The sequence below is a fragment of the Crinia signifera genome, chromosome 1 (genome assembly GCF_055691185.1).
Source record: "Crinia signifera chromosome 1, ASM5569118v1, whole genome shotgun sequence".
In the NCBI taxonomy this organism is placed as follows: Eukaryota; Metazoa; Chordata; class Amphibia; order Anura; family Myobatrachidae; genus Crinia; species Crinia signifera.
This window is the reverse complement of record NC_139217.1, coordinates 16,267,124-16,288,348: the sequence shown is the minus strand read 5'-3', so window position 1 is coordinate 16,288,348 and position 21,225 is coordinate 16,267,124. Positions and strand designations below refer to the sequence as shown.

Below are 21,225 nucleotides of genomic sequence, written 5' to 3'. Positions count from 1 at the left end.
AATCAACTTGGTTTCACCACAAAGTTCCAGATTCAGTTGTTATTTCTCCATCTAAACCGAATCCATCCAATTCCATGGACCTGACACGTACATTGAAATGACTGATTGGCTGGTTGTTTATTATACTCAACTATATCACTTTTTGAACCTTAATACATCTGGGTTTGGACATTACCCTTTTTTCAACATAAAAAATACTTTGTTCTACAGACAAGGACATACACAGATGTATGTAATGCAAGCATCAGATACCAATATCTCATAATGGAACAAGTGTTACAAAGGGGAAATATCACACTTATAATAAATAATATGTTGAGTTAATGGTTGTAATAATTTATAAATAACATCTATTAAAAATATTAAGATAATATTTTGCATAAAAATTTGATTCATATTTTACATTTCATTACTTACACAAGATGCCAAAATCTCAGTGCAATGACAGATGTCCTCCTGGGTACAGAAAAGCTTCTAATGGAAGAATCAAAGTCTGCTGCTATGACTGTGTCCCGTGTTCTGAGGGAGAAATGTCCAATGTTACAGGTACTGATGTGTTGTACATAGGAAGAATCGTCATATGTGCGAAACTGAGGCTATGGATGATATATTCCCACTACAATAGACATATGTTAGTAACTGAATCTATGATTGCTATATGCCCACTACAGGAGACACATGTTAGTAACTAAGGCTATGATTTCTATATGCCCACTACAGGAGATATATGTTAGTAACTGAGGCTATGATTGCTATATACAAGGCAAAATGGTATAGGATAAATCCCCTATTTGGCGCTCTGCTGCCCCTGGTGCGTACTATCCCTTGGTTGTCACCCAACAACCACAAACAATAACAAGAAATACAAAAGATGGAATTTCCAAACTGTCTGGGGCGCAAAAAGTCCAGATGGTATTCGGGCTGTCAATGGTTTCAGTCTATTCCTCTCCGTGTATGTTTTTTTGGAAAGGAAGCCAAAGAGAAACCACCGATTAGATGAAATTTCAAAAACGAAAAAAACTAATTCACCAATGGGGCAAAGTAGAAGAAGCTAGGGTGAGCGTACCCCTACTCACGATGCGAGTGGCACTGTATGTGCACGTAGCGTGTACTTTTCCCGCTAGGTTCTTCTCTCTCTATCTTCTCCCCTTGCTCCAGGTGGTGTATAAATCATAAAAACGAAATGGACAGTAATGTGTAAAACCATTTATTCTTAAATATTTGTGAGTCAATCGTGAGACAAACAATTTTAAGATGTGTGGGCGCACCTCACTCACCCGATCTCAGGGGGAGGTACACATATAACGGTATCTTTTTGTAGTAAAACCAAACTTGAAAGCACAATAAAATTATGAAAAGATGGGCGTACCCCACTCACGATAAAGGTGGATTGGGTATATGCCCGTAACAGGTTCTTTGTGTCTTCTTTTTTGTAAATGTGATGATCAAGATTTTTTTCCTCTCCAAAGTGTAGATATATAAAAAAGTGAAAAAAACATAAACAATGTGTAATCACGTCCTGGTCCGTGTGTAAATATATATACGGGTATTCTACAGGAGAGCTATGAAAGAAGTGTGTACAGATCGTACCAAGACTCACTCTTGGAAAATTTTCATAATGTGTATAACGGTTTCTTTGTGTGCGATTCAATCATAGAGAATTCCTTCACCAAAAACAAAAGTGAACAAAGGGTTTCCTTTACCCCGAGGCAGCAATAACTGGGAAAGGTTAATGGCATACCGGACTTACGGGTTGGTAAGTCTCTACACTCCCGTAGCGTTTTCTTTCCGGGCCTGTGTGTTTAATCTCACTGAGAGGGCCTCATCCAATTATACAACCGGTACGTAGTAAGTGAGACAAAGAAAAAGAAGTATCTCAATGTTCTTTTCCAAAATAAGGACCGCTAATTTATCGTACTTTTTCCAGTAACTATGAGAAAATCTATATCCTTTTAAAACTGTTTATTCTTCAGCACAAAAACACTTTTAAAAGTCCTCCATCCCCATGATGGTCAGACACCACATGACAGGGAAAAAAGCCAGTACAAAAAGACCCACAGTGGTCCAATAGAAAAACAATTAAAAAATATGCAAACATAAAAAAAAAATAAAAACGGAATAAAATACATACATCCAATGCAAGGTGGTGGAAAAAATGTGATGGCTGCTTACTCTACACACTAGCCGCCGACGCGTTTCGGTGTAAAAACACCTTTATCAAGACATGCTGGTATTATTTATACCCTGAGCAGCCAATAACCATAAACAAGAAATGATCTCATACATGTTTCCTTATTAAACAATTTCCCATATACAAAATGTATACACATATAGTGCATTACTATACATTCATATTGTACACTCCAATTTTTCAATAAAACAGAAGTTATTTTTACACAGACAAATTATTTTCTTCATCGAGTAAACACCGTTTCGGGTACCTAGAGATTAGGCTTATACATAAATCGTGTGTGTCCCCATCAGGAGTGCATCCAGCGTGCTGTCTCCTGTTGTAAGCCTGTATAGTTGGGGTTACCCGATGTTCATATCTATGGAGCCGTCAGTCTGAGCGGCGTAGTTTACCCAGATTACCACCCACTTCCGGTTGCTGGACCGCAACTTCTTCTACTTTGCCCCATTGGTGAATTTGTTTTTTTCGTTTTTGAAATTTCATCTAATCGGTGGTTTCTCTTTGGCTTCCTTTCCAAAAAAACATACACGGAGAGAACTCACATCCGTGGAGGAATAGACTGAAACCATTGACGGCCCGAATACCATCTGGACCTTTTGCGCCCCAGACAGTTTGGAAATCCCATCTTTTGTATTTCTTATGATTGCTATATGATCACTACAGTAGATGTATTTTAGTACAGAAGGGGCAGGTCCCATCTTTGCAGGGGATGGCGACGCCAGCTGCCATCCCCCACCAGCGCCATATCTATAGCGAGAAGGGGACGCGCGTGCACGAGAGGCGCGCTCGTCCCCTTCCGATGGCGCTTCCACCGGGTCACCGCCACCTTGTCGGCGGTCACCCAGAGTCCCCGTCACCTGCCCGCACTCCCCTAACCCTGTCCGTCTCCCTGAAGCGGAGACGGACAGGGTTCCCGTCGCCCCGCCGACGGAGATTGAGACGCGTGTGTGCGTGAGTCGCACACGCGTCTCAGTCAGATGGTTAGCGTGGCTGCTAATGGATCGCCAGCGCTGATGTCCTGCAGATTCACCAGCAAAGAAGAAGCCTGCTCCATCTGTAATTGAGGCTATGATTGCTATATGCTCACTACAGTAGATATACTGTATGTTAGTTACTGATGCTATGATTTCTATATGCTCACTACAGTAGACACATGTTAGTAATTGAGGCTATGATTGCTATATGATCACTACAGTAGACACATGTTATTAACTGATGCTATGATTGCTTTATGATCACTACAGTACATGTATGTTAGTAACTGAGGCTATGATTGCTATATGATCACTAAAGTACACACATGTTAGTAACTGAGGCTATGGTTGCTATATAATCACTACAGTAGATGTATGTTAGTAATTGAGGCTATGATTGCTATATGCTCACTACAGTAGATGTATGTTAGTAACTAAGGCTATGATTGCTATATGCTCACTACGGTAGACACATGTTAGTAACTAAGGCTATGATTGCCCTATGATCACTACAGTAGCCACATGTTAGTAACTGAGGCTATGATTGCTATATAATCACTACAGTAGATGTACTGTATGTTAGTAATTGAGGCTATGAATGCTATATGCTCACTAGAGTAGATACTGTATATGTTAGTAAATGAGGCTATGATTGCTATATGCCCACTACAGTATACACATGTTACTAACTGAGGCTGTGATTGTTATATGATCACTAAAGTATACATACAGATGGAGTAGGTCTCATCCTTGCTGGCGGGTCGCCAGGACGTCCCCTCTGGTGACCCACCAGCAGCCTCGCCAGCGAATATACTAAGACGCGCGTGCGTCTCACGCGCACGCACGTCTCCGTCGCCAGCGCGACGGAAACCCTGTCCGTCTCCGCCTCAGGGAGACGGACAGGGTTAGGGGGGGGGTTAGGGGGGGGTTAAAGGGGGGTGCGTGCAGGCGGCGGTGACCCCGGGTTACCGCTGGCAAGCCGGAGGGGACCCGGGGGAACGGATGAAAGCGCCGTCGGAAGGGGACGCGCGCGCCTCTCATGCGCGCGCGTCCCCTTCTCGCCGTCGCCATGGCGCTGGCGGGGGATGGCGGCTGGCGACGCCAGCGCCATCCCCTGCCAGGATGAGAGCTGCTCCATCTGTATGATAGTAACTGAGGCTATGATTGCTATATGCTCACTACAGTAGATATATATTAGTAAATGAGGCTATGATTGCTATATGCTCACTACAGTAGATGTACGGTATGTTAGTAATTGAGGCTATCATTGCTATATGCTCACTACAGTAGATGTATGTTAGTAACTAAGGCTATGATTGCTATATGCTCACTACGGTAGACACATGTTAGTAACTAAGGCTATGATTGCCCTATGATCACTACAGTAGCCACATGTTAGTAACTGAGGCTATGATTGCTATATAATCACTACAGTAGACGTACTGTATGTTAGTAATTGAGACTATGATTGCTATATGCTCACTACAGTAGACATAGGTTAATAACTGAGGCTATGATTGCTATATGCTCACTAGAGTAGATACTGTATATGTAAGTAAATGAGGCTATGCTTGCTATATGCTCACTACAGTAGATGTATGTTAGTAACTGAGGCTATGATTGCTATATGCCCACTACAGTAAACACATGTTAGTAACTGAGGCTGTGATTGTTATATGATCACTAAAGTATACACATGTTAGTAACTGATGCTATGATTGCTATATGCTCACTACAGTAGACATATGTTAGTAACTGAGGCTATGTTTGCTATATGCTCACTACAGTAGATATGTGTTAGTAACTGAGGCTATGTTTGCTATATGCTCACTACAGTAGATATGTGTTAGTAATTGAGGCTATGATTGCTATATGATCACTACAGTAGACACATGTTAGTAACTGAGGCTGTTATTGTTATATGATCACTACAGTAGATATATGTTAGTAACTGAGGCTATGATTGCTATATGCTCACTACAGTAGACATATGTTAGAAACTGAGGCTATGTTTGCTATATGCTCACTACAGTAGATATGTGTTAGTAACTGAGGCTATGTTTGCTATATGCTCACTACAGTAGCCACATGTTAGTAACTGAGGCTATGATTGCTATATAATCACTACAGTAGACGTACTGTATGTTAGTAATTGAGGCTATGATTGCTATATGCTCAAACAGTAGACATATGTTAATAACTGAGGCTATGATTGCTATATGCTCACTAGAGTAGATACTGTATATGTTAGTAAATGAGGCTATGATTGCTATATGCTCACTACAGTAGATGTATGTTAGTAACTGAGGCTATGATTGCTTTATGCCCACTACAGTAAACACATGTTAGTAACTGAACCTGTGATTGTTATATGATCACTAAAGTATACACATGTTAGTAACTGATGCTATGATTGCTATATGCTCACTACAGTAGACATATGTTAGTAACTGAGGCTATGCTTGCTATATGCTCACTACAGTAGATATGTGTTAGTAACTGAGGCTATGTTTGCTATATGCTCACTACAGTAGATATGTGTTAGTAATTGAGGCTATGATTGCTATATGATCACTACAGTAGACACATGTTAGTAACTGAGGCTGTTATTGTTATATGATCACTACAGTAGATATATGTTAGTAACTGAGGCTATGTTTGCTATATGCTCACTACAGTAGATATGTGTTAGTAACTGAGGCTATGTTTGCTATATGCTCACTACAGTAGATATGTGTTAGTAACTGAGGCTATGATTGCTATATGATCACTACAGTAGACACATGTTAGTAACTGAGGCTGTTATTGTTATATTATCACTACAGTAGATATATGTTAGTAACTGAGGCTATGTTTGCTATATGCTCACTACAGTAGATATGTGTTAGTAACTGAGGCTATGTTTGTTATATATGCTCACTACAGTAGATATGTGTTAGTAACTGAGGCTATGATTGCTATATGATCACTACAGTAGCCACATGTTAGTAACTGAGGCTATGATTGCTATATAATCACTACAGTAGACGTACTGTATGTTAGTAATTGAGGCTATGATTGCTATATGCTCACTACAGTAGACATATGTTAATAACTGAGGCTATGATTGCTATATGGTCACTAGAGTAGATACTGTATATGTTAGTAAATGAGGCTATGATTGCTATATGCTCACTACAGTAGATGTATGTTAGTGACTGAGGCTATGATTGCTATATGCTCACTACAGTAAACACATGTTAGTAACTGAGGCTGTGATTGTTATATGATCACTAAAGTATACACATGTTAGTAACTGATGCTATGATTGCTATATGCTCACTACAGTAGACATATGTTAGTAACTGAGGCTATGTTTGCTATATGCTCACTACAGTAGATATGTGTTAGTAACTGAGGCTATGTTTGCTATATGCTCACTACAGTAGATATGTGTTAGTAATTGAGGCTATGATTGCTATATGATCACTACAGTAGACACATGTTAGTAACTGAGGCTGTTATTGTTATATGATCACTACAGTAGATATTTGTTAGTAACTGAGGCTATGATTGCTATATGCTCACTACAGTAGACATATGTTAGTAACTGAGGCTATGTTTGCTATATGCTCACTACAGTAGATATGTGTTAGTAACTGAGGCTATGTTTGCTATATGCTCACTGCAGTAGATATGTGTTAGTAACTGAGGCTATGATTGCTATATGATCACTACAGTAGACACATGTTAGTAACTGAGGCTGTTATTGTTATATGATCACTACAGTAGATATATGTTAGTAACTGAGGCTATGTTTGCTATATGCTCACTACAGTAGATATGTGTTAGTAACTGAGGCTATGTTTGCTATATGCTCACTACAGTAGATATGTGTTAGTAACTGAGGCTATGATTGCTATATGATCACTACAGTAGACACATGATAGTAACTGAGGCTGTTATTGTTATATGATCACTACAGTACATGTATGTTAGTAACTGAGGCTATGATTGCTATATGATCACTACAGTAGACACATGTTAGTAACTGAGGATATGATTGCTATATAATCACTACAGTATATGTATGTTAGTAACTGTGGCTATGATTCATAGTACATAGTACATAGTACAGTAGACATATATTTAAATGAATATAAGGTACTTGTGGAGTATCACGGCTCCCATCGTATGGCATCGTATGCCATATGTAGTGGCATACGATGGCATACGATGCGATGCGATGTTTTACCGATTTTTGAGCATTTTTGCTCAAAAATCGTATGCCATCGCATGGCATCGTATGCCATATGTAGTGGCATACGATGTCATACGATGCGATACAATGTTTTACCGATTTTTGAGCAAAACCGGTCAAAAATCGGTAAAACATCGCATAACATCGTATGCCATATGTAGTGGCATACGATGTCATACGATGCGATACGATGTTTTACCGATTTTTAAACAAAAATGGTAAAAAATCGGTAAAACATCGCATGGCATCGTATGCCATCGATGCGATACGATGTTTTACCGATTTTTGAGCATTTTAGCTCAAAAATCGTATGCGATTGCATCGTATGCCATACGATGGCATCCGATGCGATGCGATGGCACCCGATTTTGCACTGAAATGCATCAGAATGCATTGAAATGTGTATTAAAGTAGTGAAATGCCCCCAAATGCCATTTTTCATAGTGCACCACTCCCACTATCAACGTCAACCCGAAGCGTGGCGAGCGCAGCGAGCCCGCGAGGGGCGGCGGTATGCGTCCTACGACCTTTTCATACCCCCACTATCCACGTCGGCGTGGAGTTGAGAATAGAATAGTGTGGAGAGCGCAGCGAGCCACCGAGCCCGAAGCGTGGCGAGCGCACGCGGATACCTGTAAAGCCCGCGAGGAGACGCGTATAGTTGTGAAGGTATCCGCGTCCCCTCGCGGGGCTCGCTGCGCTCGCCACGCTTCAGGCTCGGTGGCTTGCTGCGCTCGCCACACTGTTCTATTCTCAACTCCACGCCGACGTGGATAGTGGGGGTATGAAAAGGTCGTAGGACGCGTACCGCCGCCCCTCGCGGGCTCGCTGCGCTCGCCACGCTTCGGGTTGACGTTGATAGTGGGGGTGGTGCACTATGAAAAATGGCATTTGGGGGCATTTCACTACTTTAATACACATTTCAATGCATTCTGATGTATTTCAGTCCAAAATCGGGTGCCATCGCATCGCATGGCATCCGATGCGATCGCATACGATTTTTGAGCTAAAATGCTCAAAAATCGGTAAAACATCGTATCGCATCGTATAACATCGTATGCCACTACATATGGCATACGATGTCATTCGATGTTTTACCGATTTTTGACCATTTTTGCTCAAAAATCGGTAAAACATCGTATCGCATCGTATGACATCGTATGCCACTACATATGGCAAACGATGTTATGCGATGGCATACGATTTTTGAGCAAAAATAGTCAAAAATCGGTAAAACATCGCTTCGCATCGTATGCCATCGTATGCCACATGCGATGCGATGCGATGCGATTTTTAGCATACGATCTGCATACGATGCAGGTCGTGGGAGCCGTGATACTCCACAAGTACCGAATATAATACACAAAAATAACATAAATCAAAGTTCTTCATGTGCCATACATGGTGCAGTAAAACCAAGATGTATGTGGACACATCTGGATAGGCAGGTGCTAAAAACACACATCTCCAGTGATAGCAGATTGTGTGATTGTGTGATAAGGGACTGCTTATTCTGTGTCCCTGTGGTAAAAAGGAATATTACTCCTACTCTCCTGTGACTGGAGGAGAGTGTAACCGGAACATGCTGTCCTATATTGGAAGCTGCATAAGGGACTGCTCATTCTGTGTCCCTGCAGTAAGGTGGAATATAACTCCTACTCTCCTGGGACCGGAGGAGAGTGTAACCGGAACATGCTGTCCTATATTGGAAGCTGCATAAGGGACTGCTCATTCTGTGTCCTTGCAGTAAGGAGGAATATTACTCCTTCTCTCCTGTGACTGGAGGAGAGTGTAACCGGAACATGCTGTCCTATATTGGAAGCTGCATAAGGGACTGCTCATTCTGTGTCCCTTTGGTAAGGATGAATATTACTCCTACTCTCCTGTGATCGGAGGAGAGTGTAACTGGAACATGCTCTTCTATATTGGAAGCTGCATAAGGGACTGCTCATTCTGTGTCCTTGCAGTAAGGAGGAATATTACTCCTTCTCTCCTGTGACCGGAGGAGAGTATAACCAGAACATGCTGTCCTATATTGGAAGCTGCATAAGGGACTGCTCATTCTGTGTCCCTGTGGCTAGGAGAATATTACTCCTACTCTCCTGTGACCGGAGGAGAGTGTAACCGGCACATGCTGTTATATATTGGAAGCTGCATAAGGGACTGCTCATTCTGTGTCCCTGCAGTAAGGAGGAATATTACTCCTACTCTCCTGTGTCCGGAGGAGAGTGTATCCGGAACATGCTGTCCTATATTGGAAGCTGCATAAGGGACTGCTCATTCTGTGTCCCTGTGGTAAAAAGGAATATTACGCCTACTCTCCTGTGACCGGAGGAGAGTGTATCCGGAACATGCTGTCCTATATTGGAAGCTTCATAAGGGACTGCTTATTCTGTGTCCCTGTGGTAAAAAGGAATATTACGCCTACTCTCCTGTGACCGGAGGAGAGTGTAACCGGAACATGCTGTCCTATATTGAAAGCTGCATAAGGGACTGCTCATTCTGTGTCCCTGCGGTAAGGAGGAATATTACTCCTACTCTCCTGTGACCAGAGGAGAGTGTTACCGGAACATGCTGTCCTATATTGGAAGCTGCATAAGGGACTGCTCATTCTGTGTCCCTGCAGTAAGGAGGAATATTACTCCTACTCTCCTGTGACTGGAGGAGAGTGTAACCGGAACATGCTGTCCTATATTGGAAGCTGCATAAGGGACTGCTCATTCTGTGTCCCTGCAGTGAGGAGGAATATTACTCCTACTCTCCTGGGACCGGAGGAGAGTGTAACCGGAACATGCTGTCCTATATTGGAAGCTGCATAAGGGACTGCTCATTCTGTGTCCTTGCAGTAAGGAGGAATATTACTCCTTCTCTCCTGTGACTGGAGGAGAGTGTAACCGGAACATGCTGTCCTATATTGGAAGCTGCATAAGGGACTGCTCATTCTGTGTCCCTTTGGTAAGGATGAATATTACTCCTACTCTCCTGTGATCGGAGGAGAGTGTAACCGGAACATGCTGTCCTATATTGGAAGCTGCATAAGGGACTGCTCATTCTGTGTCCTTGCAGTAAGGAGGAATATTACTCCTTCTCTCCTGTGACCGGAGGAGAGTGTAACCGGAACATGCTGTCCTATATTGGAAGCTGCATAAGGGACTGCTCATTCTGTGTCCCTGTGGCTAGGAGAATATTACTCCTACTCTCCTGTGACCGGAGGAGAGTGTAACCGGCACATGCTGTCATATATTGGAAGCTGCATAAGGGACTGCTCATTCTGTGTCCCTGCAGTAAGGAGGAATATTACTCCTACTCTCCTGTGACCAGAGGAGAATGTAATTGGAACATGCTGTCCTATATTGGAAGCTGCATAAGGGACTGCTCATTCTGTGTCCTTGCAGTAAGGAGGAATATTACTCCTACTCTCCTGTGACTGGAGGAGAGTGTAACCGGAACATGCTGTCCTATATTGGAAGCTGCATAAGGGAATGCTCATTCTGTGTCCCTGCAGTCAGGGCCGGCCTTAGGCATAGGCAAACTAGGCAATTGCCTAGGGCATTTGGAATGCCTAGGGGCATCAGCAGCTTCTGCTGATTAAAATGATATGCAGCATGCCTATATTCTGTGTGTGAGTGAGGCCATTCCCCTTCCCAGCAAGAACACACCCCTTTTTGGGCTGTGCACAGAATGTGTGCACTGTTTCTATTTAAAATATTGCAGGTAGGAGCACCAAAATGATGACTGCTATGATGAGGGTTGATGGTGCTGGGAAAGGGTAGCAGGGTCAGAGGCAGAACTAGTGGCGGTGCTAAGGGGCACCAGCCAAAATCTTGCCTAGGATGTCATTTAGGCTAGGGCCGGCTCTGCCTGCAGTAAGGAGGAATATTACTCCTACTCTCCTGTGACCGGAGGAGAATGTTAACGGAACATGCTGTTCTATAATGGATGCTGCATAAGGGACTGCTCATTCTGTGTCCCTGTGGTAAGGAGGAATATTACTCCTACTCTCCTGTGACCGGAGGAGAGTGTAACCGGAACATGCTGTCCTATATTGGAAGCTGCATAAGGGACTGCTCATTCTGTGTTCCTGTGGTAAGGAGGAATATTGCTCCTACTCTTCTGTGACCGGAGGAGAATGTAACCAGAACATGCTGTCCTATATTGGAAGCTACATAAGGGACTACTCATTCTGTGTCCTTGCGGTAAGGAGGAATATTACTCCTACTCTCCTGTGACCGGAGGAGATTGCAACCGGAACAAGCTGTCCTATATTGGAAGCTGCATAAGGACCTGTTCATTCTGTGTCCTTGCAGTAAGGAGGAATATTACTCCTACTCTCCTGTGACCGAAGGAGAGTGTAACCGGAACATACTGTCCTATATTGGAAGCTGCATAAGGGACTTCTCATTCTGTGTCCCTGCAGTAAGGAGGAATATTGCTCCTACTCTCCTTTGACCGGAGGAGAGTGTAACCGGAACAAGCTGCCCTATATTGGAAGCTGCATAAGGACCTGCTCATTCTGTGTCCTTGCAGTAAGGAGGAAAGGAATATTACTCCTACTCTCCTGTTACCGAAGGCGAGTGTAACCGGAACATACTGTCCTATATTGGAAGCTGCATAAGGGACTGCTCATTCTGTGTCCCTGCAGTAAGTAGGAATATTGCTCCTACAGTACTCTCCTGTGACTGGAGGAGAATGTAACCGGAACATGCTGTCCTATATTGGAAGCTGCATAAGGCACTGCTCATTCTGTGTCCCTGTGATAAGGAGGAATATTACTCCTACTCTCCTGTGACCGGAGGAGAATGTAACCGGAACATGATGTCCTATATTGGAAGCTGCATAAGGGACTGCTCATTCTGTGTCCCTGCAGTAAGGAGGAATATTACTCCTACTCTCCTGTGACTTTAGGAGATTGTAACCGGAACATGCTGTCCTATATTGGAAGCTGCATAAGGGACTGCTCATTCTATGTCCCTGAAGTAAGGAGGAATATTACTCCTACTCTCCTGTGACCGGAAGAGAGTGTAACCGGAACATGCTGTCCTATATTGGAAGCTGCATAAGGCACTGCCCATTCTGTTCCCTGTGGTTAGGAGGAATATTACTCCTACTCTCCTGTGACCAGAGGAGATTGTAACCGGAACAAGCTGTCCTATATTGGAAGCTGCATAAGGGACTGCTCATTCTATGTCCCTGAAGTAAGGAGGAATATTACTCCTACTCTCCTGTGACCGGAGGAGAGTGTAACCGGAACATGCTGTCCTATATTAGAAGCTGCATAATGGACTGCTCATTCTGTGTCCCTGCAGTAAGAAGGAATATTACTCCTACTCTCCTGTGACCGGAGGAGAGTGTAACCGGAACAAGCTGTCCTATATTGGAAGCTGCATAAGGGACTGCTCATTCTGTGTCACTGCAGTAAGGAGGAATATTACTCCTACTCTCCTGTGACCGGAGGAGAGTGTAACCGGAACATGCTGTCCTATATTAGAAGCTGCATAAGGGACTGCTCATTCTGTGTCCCTGCAGTAAGAAGGAATATTACTCCTACTTTCCTGTGAACGGAGGAGAGTGTAACCGGAACATGCTGTCCTGTACTGGAAGCTGCATAAGGGACTGCTCATTCTGTGTCGATGCAGTAAGAAGGAATATTACTCCTACTCTCCTGTGACCGGAGTTGAGTGTAACCGGAACAAGCTGTCCTATATTGGAAGCTGCATAAGGGACTGCTCATTCTGTGTCACTGCAGTAAGGAGGAATATTACTCCTACTCTCCTGTGATCGGAGGAGAGTGTAACCAGAACAAGCTGTCCTATATTGGAAGCTGCATAAGGGACTGCTCATTCTGTGTCCCTGAAGTAAGGAGAAATATTACTCCTACTCTCCTGTGACCGGAGGAGAGTGTAACTGGAACATGCTGTCCTATATTGGAAGCTGCATAAGGGACTGCTCATTCTGTGTCACTGCAGTAAGGAGGAATATTACTCCTACTCTCCTGTGACCTATGAAAATCCATTTATTTATATATGCAAAGTATACTTAATTTATTCATGTCGCACGCGATCAATAAGCGAATGTCCAGAAATATAATCAATGAATATTATTTATGAATGCAAGCGGATGAAACTGTATCACGGATTGCACAATATGACAATACAGATATTATAATTAATACGATTATTACACCAGCATCCTTAAATACAGTTAACCTCAGTGTTATATATGTGTTTGTGAATACAGTGCGGGAGGCGTGGCTATACAGCAGCATGAAAGAACCTGATTGTCGGCCATCTTGTGGCCAGATCACATGTTGGTATGCCGCATGGGGTCGGCCATCTTATGGTAGACAATGATGAACACAAACCTGCATCAAGCAACACTCACCATCCGGAATATAACTTGCACCTTCAGCAAACACACTAAACCTGCAGCATACACAATTTGAATATTATTAAGCAACCATATACTCGCTAAATAGTGCACCCAAATGGCACTATACAATCCAAGCCTTGCTATACCAAAATCACATCACATGGCATTGATATTACATTCATATAGGTTTTATCCGCCAGTTTATCTAGATATTCTCACTGGATATTACACAAAGCTTTCACACACTTAGGTGGAAACAGTTCAGAGCTAATCCATTCTAGGACATAAACACACAATCCATTAAACACAAATGCTGGAATCCATTCGTACTCACGCATAGCCTAACACAGGTTTTCAACTACATGCGTCCCTTTTAGCAACACACATGTGAATACAAAGAATCCATCCATACAATAGTGGACTACTCTCACAGCACATGTTTCTTACAGACCTTTACATCCGATTATCTAGATACTCTAGCCAGACAATATACTATAAAACTCTTCTACAACCACACTAGGACACACATGGGCTAGTTTAAATATCAATGTTAACCGTCTATCTACACAAAGGTTATACTGTGGGCCGAAGCATGAGCACATGTTTACAATTGATATTCCAGGCCTCATTCTGCCTAACCCTCTGGTATGATACAGGATAGTATCTCAATCTAACAAGCCAAACATATCCTCTCTTAACAGATCAAAACACCACACTTCCAACACAGTAAACCTCCTTATGTCCAGGGTCAACACATCACACCAAGATCCTGCTGATCCACATATTATTATTATTATTATTAGCAGTTTCTTATATAGCGCACACAGATTCCGCAGCGCTTTACAGAGAATATTTGACCATTCACATCAGTCCCTGCCCCAGTGGAGCTTACAATCTATATTCCCTACCACATGTACATGCACACACAGACATTCTAGGGTTATTTTTTTTTTTTGGGAGCCAATTAACCTACCTGTATATTTTTGGATTGTGGGAGGAAACCGGAGTACCCGGAGGAAACCCACGCAAGTACGGGGAGAATATACAAACTCCGCACAGTTAGGGCCATGGTGGGTATTGAACCCATGACCTCATTGCTGTGAGGCAGTAATGCTAACCATTACACCATCCGTACTGCCCATATACTCCACTCACGATTCATAATTACAGGCTATAACACAGCACGTTTCAACCATCAGATCTATGTATGATATATTATTACAATGCCTTATCTCAATGATCCTAGTTAAACATTATATCTCAAACACAGACACAAGCTTTCTTTGTGTAGCTGTATGTAAACATACTCTGGGCCTAAGCACATGTTAATATCCGAAGATAACAAAGATTGGAAGTTAACTGCTCCTAAACTTTCTAACATAATCCATGTTCCATAACCGTGGGTCCTAGTACACAATTCAATCAGTCCTACAAGTATACATTACTTAACGCCATGTATCCATCTTATCTGTCTTCTCCAGGAGTGCTGCACTGCATCTTATCTGGGCCAAGTTCCAATAGCAACTAACTGTAACTTATCTCATTTACTTTCCAAGAAAACTCTCTAGGGGGAGGGGTTGATCCTTTTGTCTTTCCAGGGACCATTCAGTCACCTTCTATCAAAAGCCTGCAGACACGCCCCTTGTTACTGTATCTTGAATGGTTCAGGTATTCCTTTTGAAAGTTAATGGCCACACCTCTTCTGCTGGTCATTTATGATTACTCTAATGTGAACTTATAACTTGTATAAAATGTGAGTGCAACATGATATGGAATTCTAATAACTGTCATCTGATAGCTAAAATGATTCCATTCATTTTAAGACTAAACATGGCATATGAGCTAAAATATGTAACTTGATATGCAATATTTTCCTGGCTTATGAGATAAAATAATATTTCTCTCAGACTATATTAATGTTATGGGCATGGTTAAAAATCTTAATTATGGAAATTTTATGCTGGGGAAAATTAGGCATTGACAGACCGGAGGAGAGTGTAACCGGAACATGCTGTCCTATATTGAAAGCTGCATAAGGGACTGCTCATTCTGTATCCCTACAGTAAGGAGGAATATTACTTCTACTCTCCTGTGACTAGAGGAGAATGTAACCGGAACATGCTGTCCTATATTGGAAGCTGCATAAGGGACTGCTCATTCTGTGTCCCGGTGGTAAGGAGGAATATTACTCAGACTCTCCTGTGACCAGAAGAGAGTATAACCGGAACATGCTTTCCTATATTGGAAGCTGCATAAGGGACTGCTCATTCTGTGTCCCTGCAGTAATGAGGAATATTACTCCTACTCTCCTGTGACAGGAGGAGAGTGTAACTGGAACATGCTGTCCTATATTGGAAGCTGCATAAGGGACTGCTCATTCTGTGTCCCTGCAGTAAAGAGGAATATTACTCCTACTCTCCTGTGACCGGAGGAAAGTGTAACCGGAACATGCTGTCCTATATTGGAAGCTGCATAAGGGAATGCTCATTCTGTGTCCCTGTGGTAAGGAGGAATATTACTCAGACTCTCCTGTGACCAGAAGAGAGTGTAACCGGAACATGCTGTCCTATATTGGAAGCTGCATAAGGGACTGCTCATTCTGTGTCCCTGTGGCTAGGAGAATATTACTCCTACTCTCCTGTGACCGGAGGAGAGTGTAACCGGCACATGCTGTCATATATTGGAAGCTGCATAAGGGACTGCTCATTCTGTGTCCCTGCAGTAAGGAGGAATATTACTCCTACTCTCCTGTGACCAGAGGAGAATGTAATTGGAACATGCTGTCCTATATTGGAAGCTGCATAAGGGACTGCTCATTCTGTGTCCTTGCAGTAAGGAGGAATATTACTCCTACTCTCCTGTGACTGGAGGAGAGTGTAACCGGATAATGCTGTCCTATATTGGAAGCTGCATAAGGGAATGCTCATTCTGTGTCCCTGCAGTCAGGGCCGGCCTTAGGCATAGGCAAACTAGGCAATTGCCTAGGGCATTTGGAATGCCTAGGGGCATCAGCAGCTTCTGCTGATTAAAATGATATGCAGCATGCCTATATTCTGTGTGTGAGTGAGGCCATTCCCCTTCCCAGCAAGAACACACCCCTTTTTGGGCTGTGCACAGAATGTGTGCACTGTTTCTATTTAAAATATTGCAGGTAGGAGCACCAAAATGATGACTGCTATGATGAGGGTTGATGGTGCTGGGAAAGGGTAGCAGGGTCAGAGGCAGAACTAGTGGCGGTGCTAAGGGGCACCAGCCAAAATCTTGCCTAGGATGTCATTTAGGCTAGGGCCGGCTCTGCCTGCAGTAAGGAGGAATATTACTCCTACTCTCCTGTGACCGGAGGAGAATGTTAACGGAACATGCTGTTCTATAATGGATGCTGCATAAGGGACTGCTCATTCTGTGTCCCTGTGGTAAGGAGGAATATTACTCCTACTCTCCTGTGACCGGAGGAGAGTGTAACCGGAACATGCTGTCCTATATTGGAAGCTGCATAAGGGACTGCTCATTCTGTGTTCCTGTGGTAAGGAGGAATATTGCTCCTACTCTTCTGTGACCGGAGGAGAATGTAACCAGAACATGCTGTCCTATATTGGAAGCTACATAAGGGACTACTCATTCTGTGTCCTTGCGGTAAGGAGGAATATTACTCCTACTCTCCTGTGACCGGAGGAGATTGCAACCGGAACAAGCTGTCCTATATTGGAAGCTGCATAAGGACCTGTTCATTCTGTGTCCTTGCAGTAAGGAGGAATATTACTCCTACTCTCCTGTGACCGAAGGAGAGTGTAACCGGAACATACTGTCCTATATTGGAAGCTGCATAAGGGACTTCTCATTCTGTGTCCCTGCAGTAAGGAGGAATATTGCTCCTACTCTCCTTTGACCGGAGGAGAGTGTAACCGGAACAAGCTGCCCTATATTGGAAGCTGCATAAGGACCTGCTCATTCTGTGTCCTTGCAGTAAGGAGGAAAGGAATATTACTCCTACTCTCCTGTTACCGAAGGCGAGTGTAACCGGAACATACTGTCCTATATTGGGAGCTGCATAAGGGACTGCTCATTCTGTGTCCCTGCAGTAAGTAGGAATATTGCTCCTACAGTACTCTCCTGTGACTGGAGGAGAATGTAACCGGAACATGCTGTCCTATATTGGAAGCTGCATAAGGCACTGCTCATTCTGTGTCCCTGTGATAAGGAGGAATATTACTCCTACTCTCCTGTGACCGGAGGAGAATGTAACCGGAACATGATGTCCTATATTGGAAGCTGCATAAGGGACTGCTCATTCTGTGTCCCTGCAGTAAGGAGGAATATTACTCCTACTCTCCTGTGACTTTAGGAGATTGTAACCGGAACATGCTGTCCTATATTGGAAGCTGCATAAGGGACTGCTCATTCTATGTCCCTGAAGTAAGGAGGAATATTACTCCTACTCTCCTGTGACCGGAAGAGAGTGTAACCGGAACATGCTGTCCTATATTGGAAGCTGCATAAGGCACTGCCCATTCTGTGTCCCTGTGGTTAGGAGGAATATTACTCCTACTCTCCTGTGACCAGAGGAGATTGTAACCGGAACAAGCTGTCCTATATTGGAAGCTGCATAAGGGACTGCTCATTCTATGTCCCTGAAGTAAGGAGGAATATTACTCCTACTCTCCTGTGACCGGAGGAGAGTGTAACCGGAACATGCTGTCCTATATTAGAAGCTGCATAATGGACTGCTCATTCTGTGTCCCTGCAGTAAGAAGGAATATTACTCCTACTCTCCTGTGACCGGAGGAGAGTGTAACCGGAACATGCTGTCCTATATTGGAAGCTGCATAAGGGACTGCTCATTCTGTGTCACTGCAGTAAGGAGGAATATTACTCCTACTCTCCTGTGACCGGAGGAGAGTGTAACCGGAACATGCTGTCCTATATTAGAAGCTGCATAAGGGACTGCTCATTCTGTGTCCCTGCAGTAAGAAGGAATATTACTCCTACTTTCCTGTGACCGGAGGAGAGTGTAACCGGAACAAGCTGTCCTATATTGGAAGCTGCATAAAGGACTGCTCATTCTGTGTCACTGCAGTAAGGAGGAATATTACTCCTACTCTCCTGTGATCGGAGGAGAGTGTAACCGGAACAAGCTGTCCTATATTAGAAGCTGCATAATGGACTGCTCATTCTGTGTCGCTGCAGTAAGAAGGAATATTACTCCTACTCTCCTGTGACCGGAGGAGAGTGTAACCGGAACAAGCTGTCCTATATTGGAAGCTGCATAAGGGACTGCTCATTCTGTGTCACTGCAGTAAGGAGGAATATTACTCCTACTCTCCTGTGATCGGAGGAGAGTGTAACCAGAACAAGCTGTCCTATATTGGAAGCTGCATAAGGGACTGCTCATTCTGTGTCCCTGAAGTAAGGAGAAATATTACTCCTACTCTCCTGTGACCGGAGGAGAGTGTAACTGGAACATGCTGTCCTATATTGGAAGCTGCATAAGGGACTGCTCATTCTGTGTCACTGCAGTAAGGAGGAATATTACTCCTACTCTCCTGTGACCTATGAAAATCCATTTATTTATATATGCAAAGTATACTTAATTTATTCATGTCGCACGCGATCAATAAGCGAATGTCCAGAAATATAATTAATGAATATTATTTATGAATGCAAGCGGATGAAACTGTATCACGGATTGCACAATATGACAATACAGATATTATAATTAATACGATTATTACACCAGCATCCTTAAATACAGTTAACCTCAGTGTTATATATGTGTTTGTGAATACAGTGCGGGAGGCGTGGCTATACAGCAGCATGAAAGAACCTGATTGTCGGCCATCTTGTGGCCAGATCACATGTTGGTATGCCGCATGGGGTCGGCCATCTTATGGTAGACAATGATGAACACAAACCTGCATCAAGCAACACTCACCATCCGGAATATAACTTGCACCTTCAGCAAACACACTAAACCTGCAGCATACACAATTTGAATATTATTAAGCAACCATATACTCGCTAAATAGTGCACCCAAATGGCACTATACAATCCAAGCCTTGCTATACCAAAATCACATCACATGGCATTGATATTACATTCATATAGGTTTTATCCGCCAGTTTATCTAGATATTCTCACTGGATATTACACAAAGCTTTCACACACTTAGGTGGAAACAGTTCAGAGCTAATCCATTCTAGGACATAAACACACAATCCATTAAACACAAATGCTGGAATCCATTCGTACTCACGCATAGCCTAACACAGGTTTTCAACTACATGCGTCCCTTTTAGCAACACACATGTGAATACAAAGAATCCATCCATACAATAGACTACTCTCACAGCACATGTTTCTTACAGACCTTTACATCCGATTATCTAGATACTCTAGCCAGACAATATACTATAAAACTCTTCTACAACCACACTAGGACACACATGGGCTAGTTTAAATATCAATGTTAACCGTCTATCTACACAAAGGTTATACTGTGGGCCGAAGCATGAGCACATGTTTACAATTGATATTCCAGGCCTCATTCTGCCTAACCCTCTGGTATGATACAGGATAGTATCTCAATCTAACAAGCCAAACATATCCTCTCTTAACAGATCAAAACACCACACTTCCAACACAGTAAACCTCCTTATGTCCAGGGTCAACACATCACACCAAGATCCTGCTGATCCACATATTATTATTATTATTATTAGCAGTTTCTTATATAGCGCACACAGATTCCGCAGCGCTTTACAGAGAATATTTGACCATTCACATCAGTCCCTGCCCCAGTGGAGCTTACAATCTATATTCCCTACCACATGTACATGCACACACAGACATTCTAGGGTTAATTTTTTTTTTGGGAGCCAATTAACCTACCTGTATATTTTTGGATTGTGGGAGGAAACCGGAGTACCCGGAGGAAACCCACGCAAGTACGGGGAGAATATACAAACTCCGCACAGTTAGGGCCATGGTGGGTATTGAACCCATGACCTCATTGCTGTGAGGCAGTAATGCTAACCATTACACCATCCGTACTGCCCATATACTCCACTCACGATTCATAATTACAGGCTATAACACAGCACGTTTCAACCATCAGATCTATGTATGATATATTATTACAATGCCTTATCTCAATGATCCTAGCTAAACATTATATCTCAAACACAGACACAAGCTTTCTTTGTGTAGCTGTATGTAAACATACTCTGGGCCTAAGCACATGTTAATATCCGAAGATAACAAAGATTGGAAGTTAACTGCTCCTAAACTTTCTAACATAATCCATGTTCCATAACCGTGGGTCCTAGTACACAATTCAATCAGTCCTACAAGTATACATTACTTAACGCCATGTATCCATCTTATCTGTCTTCTCCAGGAGTGCTGCACTGCATCTTATCTGGGCCAAGTTCCAATAGCAACTAACTGTAACTTA

General features: G+C 42.9%; 1 protein-coding gene across 1 annotated transcript in view; it reads left to right on the top strand.

The window, feature by feature from the left end:
* Window positions 1–422: 422 nt before the first annotated feature.
* The window catches only part of LOC146080117 (vomeronasal type-2 receptor 26-like), a 32,751-nt gene continuing 11,948 nt past the window's right edge, over window positions 423–21,225 (top strand). Inside the window, exon 1 of the mRNA XM_083187459.1 lies at window positions 423–546. Within this exon, the coding sequence (XP_083043585.1) occupies window positions 423–546 (124 nt within the window). The remainder of the gene's footprint in view (window positions 547–21,225) is intronic.